General features: G+C 39.2%; 2 protein-coding genes across 4 annotated transcripts in view; one reads left to right on the forward strand and one right to left on the reverse strand.

Annotated features, from left to right (window-relative positions):
* Positions 1 to 18,947, forward strand: part of cav4a (caveolin 4a) — a 55,734-nt gene that overhangs the window by 36,701 nt on the left and 86 nt on the right. The gene's annotated exons all lie outside the window — the stretch shown is intronic.
* Positions 2,412 to 18,947, reverse strand: part of LOC140303314 (SLIT-ROBO Rho GTPase-activating protein 3-like) — a 30,054-nt gene continuing 13,518 nt past the window's right edge. The window contains exons 5-22 of one of the 3 annotated variants that reach the window (XM_072382021.1): positions 16,769 to 16,960; positions 16,381 to 16,509; positions 16,077 to 16,298; positions 15,851 to 15,952; positions 13,482 to 13,679; positions 13,269 to 13,353; positions 12,027 to 12,054; positions 10,722 to 10,752; positions 10,335 to 10,395; positions 8,870 to 8,947; positions 8,415 to 8,549; positions 8,201 to 8,306; positions 7,907 to 8,134; positions 6,652 to 6,725; positions 6,357 to 6,537; positions 5,530 to 5,676; positions 5,089 to 5,404; positions 2,412 to 4,702 (exon numbers count right to left, since the gene is read on the reverse strand). In XM_072382021.1, the coding sequence (XP_072238122.1) occupies positions 4,238 to 4,702; positions 5,089 to 5,404; positions 5,530 to 5,676; positions 6,357 to 6,537; positions 6,652 to 6,725; positions 7,907 to 8,134; positions 8,201 to 8,306; positions 8,415 to 8,549; positions 8,870 to 8,947; positions 10,335 to 10,395; positions 10,722 to 10,752; positions 12,027 to 12,054; positions 13,269 to 13,353; positions 13,482 to 13,679; positions 15,851 to 15,952; positions 16,077 to 16,298; positions 16,381 to 16,509; positions 16,769 to 16,960 (2,778 nt within the window). In that variant the 3' untranslated portion in view covers positions 2,412 to 4,237. Of the gene's footprint in view, positions 4,703 to 5,088; positions 5,405 to 5,529; positions 5,677 to 6,356; positions 6,538 to 6,651; positions 6,726 to 7,906; positions 8,135 to 8,200; positions 8,307 to 8,414; positions 8,550 to 8,869; positions 8,948 to 10,334; positions 10,396 to 10,721; positions 10,753 to 11,599; positions 11,703 to 12,026; positions 12,055 to 13,268; positions 13,354 to 13,481; positions 13,680 to 15,850; positions 15,953 to 16,076; positions 16,299 to 16,380; positions 16,510 to 16,768; positions 16,961 to 18,947 lie in introns of all 3 variants that reach the window. The other 2 variants (XM_072382020.1, XM_072382022.1) reach the window with 2 other exon arrangements.

An 18,947-nucleotide genomic window follows, 5' to 3' on the forward strand; every position in this document is an offset into this window, starting at 1 on the left:
AACATTACAGACATTCATATAAAAAAAATTCTAATAATTTCTCGATCCAGGATTATGAAAGTATAAAGTCAAAAAGAAAAATTTATCTGAAGTGAAAAAGTTTTGCTTTTAGCAAACTTTTAAAGGTACAAATTATATATGCATGTATCAAAAAGAGCCATGATGATCACAACCGAAGGGGTTGAACTAACAGAGAGCACCATAGCAAACATCCAAGACAGCTACAAATACCTTGACAGCTGAAACCCAGGGGAGGTGAGGAGGAAGGTGAGAAACCATCATGGAAGGATAAGCCTCTGTATTGCATGTACCACCGGCAGATCTAAAAAAAAACTCCAATCAGTGGCTACAAAAGGCTGGTTTGAAAGTACAGACGCACTAATCATGGCAGCTCAAGGACAGGCCCTGAGCACAAGAGCAATAGATACCGGGTCTGCTACACCTGACAGGACCCCAGGTGCAGGCTGTGCAAAGAGGCCTCTGAGACAGTCCAGCACATATGTATCTCTATATCTGGATATATATACACACACACACACACACACATATATATATAAATAAATGTATATCCACTTAATAAAAAAAAAAAATTTTTTAAATGTATTTATTTCATTTAAGTATAAATGTTGCCATTTGATCTGTTGTCCCCATTTCACAAAGAGATGCTGTACTTCACAGCTTGTGACTATTTTTGGCCGCCCTGTTTACTGCTTACTGATGAGGATATGCAAAACGATACACACAAAAAAATGAAATGAAAAAATAAAAATCAGAGGATTGACCATAATACCCAGCTGTTGTGTTAGCTTCAAACCTCCTGGCCTTACTAATCATATCACAACACTAATAAAAAGGCCCTTTGAACAGGAAAGCCAGAGCTGGAAAGCTGGGTGCATGTCTACAAGCAGTCCACTCCCTCTTCCCTAAGCCATACAGGACTCGGTCAAGGCACTAATCTTATTACATTCTCACTTTAATCTCAATGAACACACCTAAATTAAATAAAGCTGACACTGAGATCTGGCTGTGGAAAAAACAAAACAGTCAAGTAGACTTACCTGATAAGGTTATGGAATAGAAAACGCCAGCCATTATCCGTTTTTTGAAAAGAAAGAGGCGATTCTAAAACTACCTACTGCATAATGTTTACATGGCAATATCACTGCCGAACAGTGGGCACAGTGCTGACGTGTTCTGTGTGCCACATTTCCAAAACAAAGACATGAAAGAACAAAAAAGAGAGCAGCTCTGTATCAGCAAAGATAAACTGTCAGTGCAACATTTGAGCAGGTTTTATTTATGCGTGACGATGATTCTTTTTCTGGCCTCGAGTGAATAAAGCCAATTTCATTGCTAAAAATATATAACGGGTAATCAAGTGCAAATGATACAGCAGTGATGGATAACTTTAAATGTTCAAAATCTCTCTGCTACTATACTTTAAATGTTCTTTTAATTTAATCTTATTGAAGTTGTTTGACAAATAGCCTCACTACTGACATTCAATATAACAGAGTGTATTATAATACTCTTACTAGACTCCCTCTCTCTTTCTTCTTTCCAGCTCCTGAGATTTACCTTGTGAACCTCTAGAGGGCTTTATGGCCCATTTGTGAAAAAAATAAAATAAAATCATGTCCATTTACCCTAATAATGAGGATTTTACAGATTGAATGAGCTGTAAGATGCCATTTAGAGTTTGGCTCACTCAATTCCTAAATATCAAATAAGTAATAATAAACAATGATGAAGAAATAATACTTTATGCTTGAACCTTTTTATTGCTTCTACAACAACAAAGTCAAAACTTTTCCAGTAAGACAATGCATCCTTCCATCTGTAGAGAACACATTTTCCCTTACTGTACTGATGAGCTTATTACGATCATGGAACAGTTGGTATATTAATAGTTGCAAGAACTGAATATACTGACAGAATGTCAGTGATGCAGAAAGCCACATACTTATCAATATAGCCAACAATAGGTATTCTTGATCATGATTGACCATGCAATGTCAAATATTCCAGACAATATACATAGATATATGCAAGGATAAATAACTGAATAAATATCTCTGCTTATCAACACCCAAACAGGTTGGGCAGCTCTTTTTGCACATTATGCAGCAGTTTTTTCTAACCAGATGTTTAATCTGATGTCAATATAGGTGCTGACCAGCAGATGGCACAACAAAACCGTCACAATTACTGCATGCGTCAGTAAACTGGGTTTTGCTGAAGCCGTACAACAGTTCAGACATTTCACTTTCTCATCAACAAGGTCAGATGAGGCACATTCGGACTATTTAATGTTATGTTGTGAATTTACTGTATTTTGCTGCTTTTACAATGATTACAATCATCCCTTGTTCTCTCCATAGATTTTTTATAAAAAGCCACAAGACAAAGTCTTAAATTTAATTCATTTATTGTTTCCGCTAATATCTGTGCAAGGAAAAGTATTACAAAAATCTACACACTACGGATGATAATATATCCTGTACCTATCATACAATGTTATATTTACAAGCATCCTTTAACAGCAGGTGTATATTCATTTCAATGTATGTACCTATTACACTTTAAAGATATATTGATCAACCTCATGGGACAGACAACAACAAAACACACCAACAGTAAACAGCGTGTTCAGCTAAACATCCACACAGCCTGCAGTGACAATGTACGATTAAGACAAACTTGTTTCTAGATGTGTTCCTAGTACAACTTCATCGTAACGAACACACAGAACCAACAGTTGCCTGTTGTGCTTATAAGTTCATTAGTCACTTCAGTCGTGCAAAAGTGTCTTAGTTGTTTGTTGAGGCAACACATTAATCCTTTAACAGAGAGAGATGATAACAAAATCATGAAAACTTTTTTTTTTTTTCATTTATTCACTTTTCTCACATCTCCATTTGCTTATTTTAGGTTAAGGGAAGACATAACTAAATTGTTCACAAAAATTGTTATAGTCCTGGGTCTCTGGGTCTATTGTGCCACCCTCCAGCCCCCTCTGAGACAGAAAGATGATGGAAAAAGGAATGTAGGTCTAGGGTGAGATAATGGCTTTCGTGTCTTTTGATAGGAAGTCTTCAGGGGAAAAAGCTTCTGAAACAACGTCTTAGTATCAAAACAGTCCGAACAATTAACTTCTCAAATATCAGTATCACAGTGGGTTTGTAACAGTCTTCATCCACTGCGGAGGAAATGACAGAGGGGCACACAGTAGATGCAGCTGCAGTGCTACTGGTGCAACAAATTAGCTCCCATAATCACAGCATTCGGCACTCGGCAGAGCAACTCAACAGACTGAAGCAGCACCGCAGGTTGGACCAAAATTGCTGCTTGGAGCCAATTAGTCGCATTTGTGCTTTGAGCTGCCAATCAACGCCAGCCAAATCTCTGTGCCACCATGAGTTTTACCAAGACTGGAATATTTGCCTAAAATTTTAGATTTAACGATCACATTTGGAAGATAACTCATTGTTATTGAAACCCACTGTGCATAGAATGTGTGTACAATGTACTGTATAACATATTTCAAAGACACACTTGCCATGGCTTAAGGCTGCAGGCAACACAAATGTAACAGGACTAATTTCCTTGGAGCCAGCACCTAGTGGTCGTCTAAAGAACTGCAGCTTGACGCCAGTCTTACAGCCATGTTGCCCGTCTGCCTCTGCTGTGACACTGTGGGACATTTCTCATGACAGAAACTTCTTTGTCACTAAAAATGATGCCACAGTAACACAAGACTATATGGAGCACCATTACAGACTGGATGTCGTCATAATAAGTGGTGAAATATTCCCGTAAGTATACCATGATAATGGAGCAGGAAACCAGACACAGAAAACAAGCTCACAGCATCTTTGTAATCTAATATTTCAGTGAGATGTTTAATTGTCATATTCCAGTAAACAGAAATATAATCCAGTGCATCTCTTTATTCCAGCATGGCTATTCAGCATAGAGGCATTCTATAAAATATTTGGATTAAACTTACATCCTATTTCTGTCTAATGTATCAGTACATTGACTTACTCCCAACAAACATGGGCAGAAACCAGAAGAATCCATCTTACTCTATACAAGATCAGTGGTAAAGATTCATCAGACTGACCAGGTGACGACTGTTTTCAAAGTCAAGAAGAGGTGTAAGGGGTGTGACGATAATCCCAATCAGTCAGTATCCACAGTGTTCTTTAGCTTCCTGTCTGCTGACTGATTGGAGCTACATGTTACCTTGTTTGTCTGAGGATGTAGAGGAGGTTGATGGTGATGGGGAGGGCGCTTTGGGAAACACCCTTTCAGTTGGGGTGATGCCTGGGCTGCCCAGACCAGAAGAGCTGGAGCTGCTGGAGCGGTGTGGCCCCTGGCCCTGTCCGATCACAGGAGCCGGTCGGACAGGTCTGAGAGGCGGGGGCCTTAAAGGCGCACTTGGCCGACGTGCTGACAAGGCAGGCTTAAAAGTGGTCATGGTCTCGGAGGAAGAGCTGCTGCTGCTACGTCGCTGGGCTGCATCTGGGTCTCTGATCACCATGGTGTGCAGAGGGCTGGCAGACATATCCTGGGCTCCACTGGGGTGTTTGAGGGGCTCCAGAGTGTCGAGAACAACATCAGGGGCATGTTTGGCTACATTCTGTCTCTCCAGCTCCCGCAGCTCATGCAGAGCTGTGTTCATTGTTTTCTCTATGTCCTGACAAACACGAGCAGAGGAAGGAACAATGTTGAGGTTTAGAAATGGAAAGGAGTAACTCTTTTCCTGCTATCTGAATCCCTATTTGTGATGAGCATAAGTAATCATAATGTTAAGGAATGGCATCATGTTATTTACAGACATTAAAGGTCACATTAATCAAATATCAAATTAAGATGAAGCAGAGTTATTTTTAGTGATGCTGTACAATCAATATCATCATCTGCATAATCAGTTATTGTGTACATACAGTATCATAAAAGAATGTGGTTTCAAAATGTTAATTTCATGCTCTTGAGCAAACATACAAGCACTGAAACTAAAATAGGGGGCTACTTCATTTGTGGAAGATCAGCTGCATTTCAGTGAAGAGTCCAAACACTTACATCTGCGAGTGCCTCAGCCTCGAAAGCTTTGTGCTCCCCTAAACTTGCATGGCGAGTGGTGCTCGGCGATGATCGTTGAGAGTGGCTCTCGACAAAAGCCTTTCTGTCAGGGTGGTTGATGCTACCAGCGCTGCCAAATGTGGTGAGACGCCGCTTCTCTGGACTGTCAGTTTGACCCCTGCTAGCTGCCAGTTTGTGTGGGCTGCAGGGCCGTGGCATGATCCTGGGGGGATGATTGGCAAGTCTGGTGGGGCTGAGACTGTCAGCACCGTTCTTGTGGCGTGGAACTGCGGCGCCATCTGATCGCACTCTCACCCTAAGAAAAGGCGATAAAATGGATTCAAACATTATTATTGGTGTGAAAATCTTACTCTGGATAACTGCACCTTTTCCCTTCCCTTTTCGCACATCGTCTCCCGTGGAGTTTTAACTCGCCCCCACCTTCCGAATGCTGCCCCAAAACGGATCTCAGGTGTGCGTTCACAAGGTGACTGATGCTCATTTCTGGACGAGGTTCTGTCATCGTGGTGCGGTCCACTGCCGGGCTCACTGTCAGTCCTCTGAATGCTGTCAGAGAATGCATCATCCCTGATACAGACATAAAGCAGTGATGACTCTTTTTTGAATGGCTTCCATCCAAAGGAAAATGTTTGCAGCGCCTTTTAATTAGAGAGACGGAACTTTTCGATTATTGGCTCTCCCGAGCACACAAGATCCAAATAATCGCATGAGCTCCACCTAATCAACATCAATGTCATCATCGGGGGTCAGTGTATTTATACAGAATATTGATTACACCTTAGAGGCCACTTATGGTGCCACATAAATCACTATTCTTCTTTATGTGGCTTTAATTCAGTTACATACAGTGTGATGCAGAAGAGAAACTAAAAGCTCCATTTGAAGATTAATTTAGGTGATCAACTAATTACAGAAAATGTCGCTTATAAAAGCTCTTTGGCAAATTGTTTATGTGGGGTGATTTCTTTTAGTTCTGTTAAAACGAGGCATGGAACGAAAAATATAGACATACACCAGAGAGGGGAGTATTTATTCACCCTGATCCTTACAAATTTATAGGTTCTGCTAGGCCAAGATTTCTGAAAACTCATCACAGCTTGGGAGCAGAGGAAGACTGAATAGATGTATTTTTGGAAAGCGGGACAACATGAATAATAGCTAACTAAGTAGCTCTAAGTACTGGCTTCTTAACAATCTTATTCCAGGGCACCTTTTTAGTCTCTACAGACTTATAAAAGCACACTTACATGTCTTGCACCACAATGTACTGATGTGGGATCAGTCCATCCACACCGTTATGTCTGCCCTCCCACCAGTCCTCAGACGCTCGCAGGTAGAGCAGCAGAGAGGCTCCCTTCTTAAAGGACAGCTCTCTTGGACTTCGGCCCACGTAGTCGAATTTAGCGATTGCCTCAATCTGTTCCAGCTCTACAACAAAGAGAATGTGATGCAATCCAAAAAGAAGGCTTGTTATTTTCTCTGTCAGTTCCAAGCGCCACAGCTGTGATCTTGACAGTGAAGTGATTGTGTTTGGTGATTCACCTTCATCACTTGTGTTTGGTCCAGTTCCATTGTCTATCTCATCAAGAGCTCCCGGCTCACTGTGGGGGCTTTCACTAGATAGAGAAGAAGGAATGCAAAAAAAAATAAGAGGATAATGTACTATTTTTCTTTTTCTTACGAATATATTCTTTGATGAACCCAATAATCTTTAGTATACAACTAAGACAATAGAATGTTTTGAAGAACATGAACATTTTTGACTCTGCATTGTTTTAGGCCTTGTTTAGGCTGTCAGCCGAAATCCAATTTCTGGCATATATTGTATCCAGATTAATGGTTTCAAAGTCTGAACAGCTTAAATCAATTTGAGTAAAATATGAAGTGTGACAGTTGCATTGTTAGTTCATCCTGTTGTGATTTATGATCTCTGCCAGATTAGCATTAATCCTGTTAATGACAACAAGTGAGTTTACACTGTCCTGTCTTTTTCATACATCATGGATGCCAAAAAAGACTCCTAAAAAGGACACACCTGTGCATGCTTTCTCCTGCAGGTGCAACCTAATGCTGTTACAACGTGTAAAACTACAGTGGGAAAAGACCATCTGCTGGCACTTTGGTGGGAAGCCTGCATACAGTTTAAGTTAGGAGGAACCATTCGGCTTGGCCCAGAAAGCTGCATCACATGAGTTGTTATGTAGTTACTGAAGCCTTCATTACCACAACAACCCATGAAGATATGTTGGTAATTGCGGTCACACAAAGCCAATCTGATTGCCTGCAAAGACTTTGGCTGACAGTCTGTCAGTTAGACCTGACCTGAGAAACAAATATGACTTGTCTAAGGTCTGAAAGAAGCTTTTGTGTCTATGAATTGTAGCCATGAACCTTTTTTTCTTTTTGCACAGAAAAAGTGAATACAACAAAAGGAAACGAGCCCACCCCACCTCCCAAATGCGTGTCCCAGAAATTCAAATGACATCCAAATAATTCAACAGCAGTATACATAAAGTGAAGAACCACAGGGAACATCTAAAAAATATACATTCTTGTATGATTTTGTACAAAATTAGACACATTAGAAGGCAATGCACAAAAAAAAAATATTCTTTGTAAAAGAAAAACATTGAAGGTCAGTTTCTATTAGGCACAGAAATCTTGTTTTTCCTCTTAGATGTATTACTCTCGCTGTCCTTTTTATTCAAATAGATATTTGATTGTGCCAAATCAAAAATGTGTAACATTTTCCAATCTGTAGCAAGACTCATTTTGGACATCTTTTTCTTAAACCTACCAGTACTCTTCCCCTCCTGCCATGCACTTCTCATAAACAGGTCCCTCCACCTCTCGCTGGGTTGGAAAGATGACCTCATGGTGGATTATAATTGTCTTAATGACCTCGTTAACATGTGCTTGGCAGGCGACAGGATCTTGGTCATCTGGTATGGGCATAAGCGTTGGGCCAAAGCAGATAGCCAGGTTGTAAGGGTCCATCATGTTCTCGTCGCTGTACTGGGAAAGACTTGGAGAGACAGAAGCATTAAGTATCAATTTTGCACCTTTTAACTTTTCCTGTGTCGAGACTTACTGATTAAGAAATGCAAACAGGTATCGCATGACGATAATCACAGGCCGCTGAAGGACCACTATTATCTGCTGAAGATGATGAGCTCGTTCAGCACCAGAGTCAAGTTCTGGAAAAAAATAAAATGCATGAACAAAGAGCATGTCGACCGATTTCCAAGAATTACACTTATAAATATTTCAGTATATTTCAGAGGTTTCCCTGTAATGTGACTCACTGGTAGTGGATATGAGGTCAAGGAAACGCTCTTTAGGGAACAGTGGATTTTCCAGCCCGCGGAAGTAAAGCTTAAGAACGCCAGCCACAGAGTTGATGTCATGATCAGACTGATCATCCACCAGTGGATCCTCTCCTGTGGATGGACCATATTCCACTCATTACTCATTTATTGCATCCACTTTTGGGTGACATGGCTCTGATGCAATTATTTGTGTGCATTTCAAATTAAAGAACAATCATGCAGTTATGTTTCCTCATTTATTATTACTTCAGGATGCTGATCTCATGTTTTATGCATCAAGTGGTTTACACGTGCATTACAGGCCTATATGTGACACGGAGGCTCTTTATCTGCACTTTAGAATCCTGCGAGAGGTACTGTGGGTTTTCAGGTGGGTAAAATGCTATTTGAAATCAATCAAGAGAAGATGGCAGGGGCAATCAGGGACTAACCTCTTTCAAATGCATTCTTAATATCATTGACTTCGACCTGAGATCCTGGAACCCGAAATATACCTTGCTGCTGAAGACCTGTGGACAGATGAACGCATTGAAGTAAAAATGGGAAAAAATAAAAATCAATTAAAATGGCACACCCGGTTAAAAAGTACACTACATTTTCACATTCTAAAAGCAAGCATAAATCTTGATTCATACCCACTTCATAGATAGGAGTATTAGCATAGGACTTAAAGTAAGGAGAATTTAAGCAGAGAATCATATACAACCGAAGAAGAAAAGAACCTCAGAAATGGCATTAAAGGATAAATAGATAAATAAATAGATAAATAGAGTGTGGGTACACTGTTTTATGACAGTTATTACACTGTCAAATAGTTATTATGACTAGATCTTAAAGACTTTAGTATTTGGCAGTAGCAAAAGACAAATGAAAGAAGGCGTTTATTAATAAGATGCTGAAGATTTCTGGACTAGATAGTCAAATGCATTTTTTGTTTATTTTGTGGTTCTTTTATGAGCATTGACTTATTTATTTATTCATTTTTAATCTGGAGAGTCAATCTGGTCAATGAAAATCAATGTGGATGTATATTATGTATATATATCTTTTTATGTTAGGTTTACTTGTAATTTAAAAAAGATTGTCTGGTATTTTTGTAACATTATCCAAAATATGACTTCATTATAAATCTAATGGATGCTAAGACATTCTTTAGCACAATTGGAATTATACGCATCAGTTGCTTAGGTTATTTCTGTTAAATATTTTTCTTGTGTTAACATACAGTTTTCCAGTCTACATGGACCTATTAGACACCAAAAACCATGAGAAATTAAATATATACTTTTTCGGAAAAAGCATGGCCACTAAATCACTGCACAGCGTAATTTAAACTCTGTCTCTGAAAAAGAATGAAGTAGGTATGTAAATCAAAGAGGTCATATTGGCCCTTTGGATTTTTCCATTTTCTTATTTCCTTTCATGGGTTACATTGCTTTTTCTGCTTAGAAATTCAAAAGTCCTCACAAAGGGTGTAATTCTCTTAAGCAAAAGCACTTCTGAACTATCTGAAATGCTGCCTTTGTGGTCCAAAGTCTTCTCCCTTTACTTACTGACACCACAATGAAATGTCTTAGTATAATTCTGCACTAGTTTTGCACACCAAAGGCAGAGAATGAGCCGTTGCACCAACGCTCCTCCATTTCTGATTAGCTCCCCATCTGAGATGAAAAGAAGTGCTGAAGCAAAGGAAAATAATGTATTTCTTTTCTTTCCACATTAAGGCATTTAAGCCAGTTCTGAGAACATGGTGCATCAGTAAATGCACATGAATTAGTAGATTTCCCTCTTAGAAAATCTTCTAATAGAGAAAACATGCAAGCTTGCAGTCATAACTGCTTACCTTTTTTTTTGTAAAGAAAAAGAAGAGGAAAAGTTTATGAAGTCATAACATACCGTACAGATTGATGTATCGAATGCAGCTCTCAACCACCACTGGTATAGGCTGCCCTGAATCCTATGGATAGAATCACATCATAATGACTGGAAGCAATAAACAGAAAATGATAATATATAAGACAAACAGCCATGCCAGCATGATGTTATCGTTAAAAGCTTATGTAGGAAACCCCCAAAATAAATTAACTTTACAGTTAATCACCTTATGAGATAGCTCATATTAAGAGTACAGAACAAACCCATGCTAGTGTTAGCACCACCATATAGTATATAGCTGTGTTACTACAGTTTTTTTTTCATTAGAATGCCAACATCATGGTGGCCCAGACATGTTAGCATACTGAACACAGTGTGACGATCCCGCCCCGTTATAAGACAGAGTACCTGACTCCTGGCACGGACATTCCGTCGTCCCCTGGGCAGAGAGCAGTAAGGCACGTAGACAGAGGAAGAGAGGCAACAACAACCACAACAGGTTAGTGAGAAAGAGAGATCTTACAGAGACAGAGAGAGAAAGGCAAGCCCTGGCCAGAGGGAATAGCCAAAGCATCAGTGCCTTGTGGGGCATGAGACATGAGGACATGGTCTGAGGGGTGGGAGGGAGGGTGCTACAAAGTAACATGAGGGGTGGTGTTTTTCAGCCATATAGGCCAGCTTGAGGAAAAAAAAAAAATCCAAGCTGAATTTCTCTAGAAAATATTTGAAATATTAAAAAGTAAATAAAAATAAACAAATTATTAGTTTTTGCACTGTAGAAAAAATATCGACACTATTATACTATCTTGTTAGAAACACAACATTTTCTTTTGCTGAAAAAAAAAAAGAAAAAAAAAAGAAGAATCTATTAATGTTTACCGTTTTTCATGAATTAATTAACAGACTCGTTGACCAATGTTTTTGGCTCACTTCAGTTTAGGAATGCCTTACTTGCCTGCTGCTACTGAGTGTTTTTTTATATATAAAGCCAAATTAAGGCAGTGTCCAGAAGCTGGGGGCCCGCAAGAGTAAAAATGTTGAAGCAAACCTTGCAGCAGCATTTTGGAAAATAAGAATTAATCATCTCTACGACATGTATGACCAGCTTTCACCATCCTATACCTAACCTGGGAGACTGTGAAGACAAGGCGTTGAGCAAGAGGAAAGTGCATGAGTGAAGCAACGTTTAGGTAAAAGAGTGGTCACAGGCAAAAGGACCCCCCCCAAGGACTGCTAGCGAGACAGCTGAGCTCATGGAGAGACAAAGGGCACAGATCAGCTGATACCTGAATGAAGGTCTCCATATTGCCGTTAAACAGCTTACGGTTAAAAATGGAGCGAGGTCTATGCTTCCGCATTCTCTGGGGTTTAGGGGGAAGAGTGGGGGGCCTGGGGAGATGGTGGGGGTTGTAGGGTTGGTACATGGTAAATATGAATAACAATATATAATAATAACAATAATAATAATAAAGTAGGCATAGCTGCACAAGAAATTACTATATCATATATGTATATTATTTCTAAAATGCTTTTGTTGTCACATCTTTACTACAGTGAATCCACTATTCAACAAATTAGAAAAATGCTGAAACAAAAAAAGAAAAAACTACTATTCCCACTCTGTGGTCTCATTTCTCTCACATCCTGAGACACTGGAAGGATTTTACACATCACCATCTACTTTATTCACCGTCTTGTCACTGAACATCTTACCTTGTTGTTCCATATTCAGCCCTCTCCCCTGAAAGATTCAAAAAAAAAAAAAAAGAAAAAAAGAAAGAGTCTAAATTAGAATACTCGAGTTTAAAATCACAGAAGTTGTTGGTTGAGTGCGGGCTCACTATACAAGGCTGGCAGATGGAGATGGAAAGGGGTGTTATGAGAAAAGGGGCATCTATTCAGCCAAACTGAATGGGGTGAGTGCCATTGCTGCATTTGACTCACTGCCAGGCAGCGGTCATTCAGCGGTCGCCCTAGAAACAGCACAAGAGCCCCAGAAGGGGACGGCCTGTCTACTCTCTCTCTCTATCTTTCCACAAAGTGGAAAATGTAACCAGGGGCAACGAGAGAGGGAGGCTGTAGGAGCTGACTTGTACAGTGGTATGATTTCATAATATCTGCACTACATTAGCACTCAGATCTCACTGTGTACAAACGAATTACCTCACTTTGATCAGTCAATCAGAAATGTTTGTTGGAGAACCTTTTACGAGTTATGATGCCAATAGTAGAAAAATTTAATCACACACTGACCAATATCTATGTCTGCAGACATAATGAGATATTTGTCCACATTAAACCTTTAGACCTCAATCAGTGTGGTCAGATGCTAGAAAAAAAAAATTCAAATACAAAGTCTAATTCAAATCAGACTTCTAAAACACAGACATGTTTGTACAACCGCAGTAATACTAATAAAAATAGAACTAACACACCCAGATATTGTGGTTGGGCTCTGCATATGTTCCTGAGTTCCTGTGCTGCATTTGACCCAGAACCAACAGAAGAAGTCGGTAGCAACAGAGAATGACCACAGGGGATAGCATGCATTGAATTTGATACAATAAAGCTAAAGCTAAAGCCTACAGCATATATGAAATGTGCAAAGTTGTACAGCTGTCAAAGTCACTGCTTCACATGACAATAATTTGAAGTGAACTGAATTTTTTGTCTGTTGTTTAGGTCCGTGATGTAAAGGCCAACTGGAAAAGGGGTTATGCATTGCTCCAGTTGTATTATGCTAAACACAAGAATGACCATTTATTTTTGTTGAGAGGAGATTTTCTATAAATGCTCCATCTGTGTATTAACCAATTTCAAAGGCTAGGAAGCTTCTGGTCTTGTACTGATACTGATGCACCGTTTCCAGTTATTGGCAGGTTAACAGTTACCGACTTAAGACTGACCTTTTCCCCCTACAAATACACAGGACAAAAATGCTTTAATAAGTCTCACCTTCTCCGAGAGTCTGCTTCAGAAGGTCATGCTTAGCCTGCAGTTTCACAATGAGATTGCTTCCGTTTAAGTACTCCTTGTATTTCTGCATATAGAACAGATAAATAAGACAAATGGTACCAAGGGTATGTCTAGTTATATATATTTTTTTAATATTGCAAACATATGTGCCATAATGCAGTGCTTTGCCCTTTAATTTGTTGGAAAACTCACAGTGAAGTAGAACCCCTCAGTCTCTTGCTGATTGCCTCGCCTCTTAACGATGTTTGCCTTACTCATATAGGAGTCAGAGGAAGCCGATTTGACTGACTCTGTGGATTGGCTATGCTGAAAGGCCTCTGAAACATCAAAGTCCTCCACAGTAAGCATATCCTGAAGGGTCTGCATGGTGGCATCAAGGGTCTTTCTCACCTGACACACACATAAGATTTCATAACATCTACAATTAGAATATGTTTGTTATACACTATTGAATACACCATATGTGGATTGGAACATTAAACAATTCAAAATTTACATTCTAAGTGTCACAAACAAGCTGTGGCGTAAACAAGGCAGCACAGCCTCAGATTATACTGCTGCGGGACATTTGCACAACAGCTTGATGCACCACAAACTGCTGAGTAACTGCATACCTTAGCGTGATGCATCGTGACATGAAAGATCAACAATGGCTCTTTCATGTGAGGCAGACATATAGAAGGTGTGCATTTCCATATTCATGACATGTTTGCACACCACAGTGACCTTTAAATGGGTCTGTGTGAGTCACAGTGACCTTGCTGCAGTAGAATTGATGAGAGACGGCCTCACAGATCAGCCAGATCAGTGTCGGATTAAAAGAGGAATATAAATGCAGCAAGACAGTCCTAAAAATTGATTGTTTGTTGTTAGCATGGTTAGAAGTGAGGGGCGACAGTGGCTTACATCAGCTAAAAATATAGAAGTGTTTTTGTGCAGTTTAAAATACTTCAAATACGATGTGAAAGAGAAATTTATTTTTGCTAATTGGGGACAGTATTTTCAATGATTTTTTCCTTAGTTCCTCTTTCTTAAAAGAGAAGGTCAAAATGTAGCTTTTTTTCCCCTAAAAGCCAAAAAAGAAGAAACTACTTTAATGCCTGTCATTGTATCATGAAGCTGCTGGTTAACCTTGCTTAGCTAGAAAGAGGGGAATAAAGCCTGGTCAGTGAATTAGGAAAAGAGAGAACAATCTAAAATGTCCAGACTGGCACATTATATCTTGGTTATTTAACTTTAAACATATCTTTAACTTTCCACAGCAACATATTTTAGAGCTTTTAAGTGTGAATGTTAACATTAGACAGAGCTAAGCTAGCTGGTTTCCCCTCCTAAGATTCTCTGCTATAACAGGCCAAACAGCTCTAAATATAGTTTCAGGTTCAGTGGAAAGTATTAAAAAATAAAAAATAAATCTTTGTAAGAATAATATACAGCTATGTTCTTATAAAACTGCGTTTTACATTTATAAAGTCTCAAACACTCCAGTGTTTGTTAGATTTGTGTCTAAGATATGATATGATATGAATTTTCCTGTTCTGCAACATGTGGTGAGAACTGATAGTTAAGAAGATATTATCACTTCCTGGTAAACTATTTTGTAATGCTGCACTACAGACCTTTGAATTATGACACTAGTAATTCAAACTAGCGATTTATCTGCAACCCAAAAGCATAGGTAACACATTTTCACCAACATTTATGCTTTAAACAACTGTTTGTGATCATAATGCTACATACACAGTTAAATGATCTCAAAGTTTCCTACATTGTTTTCCAACAGCTTCCACAAAAGTCTGCCATCTCATTACAAAGTTGTTAGTGTTAATATCTTCTTGTGAAAAACCAAAATAGCTTCCCTCAGAAAAAAGAAAGAAATAAAAGAGTAAAAGTGCCATTTTAAATAGCACAGGCTACATACTGTATGCAATAAGTGTTATTGTTTAGGCTCAACCAGCTAAATGTACTGTAAGATGATGCATCATCTCATGTCAAAAATGCTTTATATGAGTAACAAATAGAGTCTAAAAGTTTGGAATTAACCTAAAGCCAAAAAAATATATATTAAATTAAATTTGCACAATAGAAGATATGCTCCCAGGCATATTTATTTACTTATTTATCTATTTATCACAACTCTTCCAGAATGATCATCCACCATCAGGCGGGTGGAGGGGTGGTGTGGATGTTTTCGATTATATGTAAATAGTGGGAATTAGATGCTATGGCTTTTATAGTCATCAGATCTCAACAGAGCTGAACACCTAGGAAAGAGATGTTAGAGAGTGATCTCCACCTTCATCATCATCACCTGAGGGAAAATCTCTCCACCAGTGATCCAGACAAAGAATCAATGCCGATGTTTTTCTTTTTTTTTTTTGTGGCACATGATGGCCTAAATCTTACTGCACAATATTTTTTAATTTGTCAACCATCTGTATGACTGAGAATAACTGTGCCTCTGTGCCCCGTGTAGCACACTTAGAGTGAACTTGCTTCATGTTGAAATGACTTGCTGACACAGCCCACAGTTAAGATTTGTGTGCAGAGAAACCTCTCACCTCTTCATTTTCTATCCTCAGCGTGGCGAGGCGAGACTGCAGCTGGTGGTAACGCATCAAGAGCTCTGTCTGGACAGGCTGCTGTGCACTCACCTGACACACCTGGGATAAAAAAAAAAAAAGGAATGGGATCTTCATCTGGACAGTTTAACATCGAAGACAGCCAACATAATGAGAGCAACGACCTGAAAATAAACCACCACTGCATTCCACTCCGAGGGCTCACCTCATCCCCCATGTGTGGCTGATAGTCAAAGCGTGCTGGAGGACAGAAGATCTGACTGTGTGTGTCCATAAACTTCAGCTTGTCTCCTCTAATATCCATGGCATCTACTGCTCCCTCCAGTATGTCCAAACCCTCATGGCGAGAGGTTTCCAGACTATATTCTGCAGACAGGTAGGTTCTCATGGTGCGTGCCAGGCTTGCATGGTACCCTAAGTCACAACACTGTGAAAAAGTAGGACATGTGGCAATTTTATGTGGCTTTGGTCAATATTAGCATTTTTGTCTCTGGCTGGGTTTTACTCACATCTATCAAGTCTGAGACATCATGGATGTAGTACTTGGCCACCAGGGCATTGGTAGCTGCCAGATTGAGCAGATAGTCATTACGGGCCTTTGTGCATTTCAGCTTGTTTTCAGAGTACTTGGCTTGTCTCTAGAGAGGGAAGAGCAAGAGAGACTTCCATCAATGCATAATGTACAATGGCTTTCTAATGTACTCCAAGAGAGCATAACTACATCTAACTCATTTATCTCATAATGTGTCAATATGTATAGTATGAGGTAGAGATTGAGTTTCTGTGTCATTTCTGCATACAGAAAAGGCATTAAGGGATTATTTGAACAAGATATGTTGCCTCTAATGTACATCACATCCATCCTAATGATATGTGGGCATGTCAGCCAAAACAGACCTTCTCCTTCAGTTTCTCCATCTTCTTCACAGAGCTCCGTCGCTGTGGACGTTCATCATGACCGTAACGCAGCAGGCCAACACTGATATCATTAGCCTTGCCAATGTGCTTCTCTTCCTGTTTCTCTGCCTCCTTCAATTTGCTCTCGGCACTGAGACTTTCAGCGTGGTACATATGGTAGGTCTTCATCACCTGTGAGAGCATACAGCGAAGGAGGGTGATACTGATCAAAAATCCTTTTTTTATTTTATTTTTTTATTTCCATGACTCTTGCATTTTGGACATGCTGCGATATACATCAACTACATAGTAATGTTCTGTTTGATGAGGCAAAACTATGTTACAATTATATTTCCAAAATAGTTGGATTGCTGTATTGTTGAGACATCAAACTACTTTAGCATCATCATTGTTGTTTTAGAATTTGCATAATTTCAACTTAATGCCAGCAAAATATACACAAAAAATATAAAATGAAACAAAAGATTTATAAAGAAATTGTAGAAGGACTTGTATGGGTGTGGTGTCAAGGCCGTGCAACATTAAAAACAGACACCATTCGAAAAATGAACTATAAATCATTTCATGGGCTCAGAAATACATCTGGAAACCACTGTAAGTGGACACACAATTGCATCCACAGATGCAAATTAAAATACTAGTGTGCAAAGAAAAAATTCTCTAAAGAGATGATCCAAAGTCACTTAGACTCAACAGGGGAAAACTTGGTCTGAGTCATCCCCATCTGAAATTATTTTTTGATGTAGTCCTAGCTACATCATGACATCAAATGGGGGGTGCTGTGCTATCGGTGATGGGGCATGGGGGCGTGTAATCACGGCACAGTTTAAAAGCCAGTGTCTGTGATGGCATAGAGCTGCATTAGTGCAAATGGCCTGGGCGACTTTCACATTTGTAAAGGCTAAATAAAAAAAAATGACATATACAGGTTCTGAAGCAACAAATCACTGGCATGAATGTCAGTGAAAGACGTCTTTGTTTCAGTGGAAAAAAAACCAAACCACAACAACAGCTTAACCCTGTTTAAAGAAATGTTTTTTTTTTTTTTAAAAGGAGTCTTGATGCTAAACTTGTCTGACTGGAATCCAGGAAGAGCAGCCACCCATCAAAAGCATTTGGCACATAATGAAAAGAAGCAAAATTAAGCCCTAAACTGTTGAGCTAAAATTCAGAATTAAGCAAGAATGAGGAAAAAACATTTTTCTCTCAAATTTGGAATTTGAAGAAGTATGTCAAAAGAGAATGTGATGCAACATAGTGGCAGGAAAGCCTTTTTGAAAATATGAGCAAAATGAACAAATATTTTTCAGAAACTTCTTAATTTTATGCTTACACATCAAATCTGTGTTTATTTAGCATTTTTGACAGCATCTTAACTGTTTTGGAAACAGGGTTGTAAGTCCTGAGCATTTTAAGTCAAACTCTTTGAAACCATTGTTGCTCTTTGGATGAAGAAGTCAGTATTACCCAGTCTACTCCAAACGAGTTTAGCTTATGTAGATGTAAATGAATAATAGAACACAATTTCAAGGTTACTAATTTTAGAATCACAAGATCGAGACATGGCAAAGTGTGCTGAATATGAACCCATGTGACCTCAGAATACTTTTCTTCATCTCGGATTAAAATATAATGGATTGTGCCTTACTCATCCTGCTCATTGGAGCATCATATTTTTTTACTCCAAAACGAGCTGGGGATGCTATGCTGGGTGTATCCATCTAATGTGTTCATTCAAGTGTTGTGTGAGGGATTTCACCACATCATAGTGAGGCAAAAACAAATGCAAGAACTGTGTGTAACTTCACCAAAACAGTCTACGCTCCCACAGTTTTATCGATAGGACCACACGAAAATATTCAACCATTAGCCCCTAAATCAACAGTGCAGCTACACAACCTGTGCATCTCCATTACTGCTTCTCAAGTTCCGGTTTCCTAGCAACCCTGACCGAAATGGACGAGCAAAGGACGTTGTGATCGATCAGCAGGGGAGTAGGGATGCAACAAAGTGACAGTGAGCAAGCATCTCTGCTGTGTATGAAACAAGTTGTTTTCAACAAAAAGTCAGCAGCAGGTCAATACCCAAAGCCAGCAAAAAGGGGAAAAAAAAAAACTTTAATTAAAACATAACTTATAAAATAACAAAATTATACAGA

Source organism: Leuresthes tenuis, unplaced genomic scaffold (genome assembly GCF_036924035.1).
Source record: "Leuresthes tenuis unplaced genomic scaffold, fLeuTen1.0.hap1 SCAF_3, whole genome shotgun sequence".
Classification (NCBI taxonomy): domain Eukaryota; kingdom Metazoa; phylum Chordata; class Actinopteri; order Atheriniformes; family Atherinopsidae; genus Leuresthes; species Leuresthes tenuis.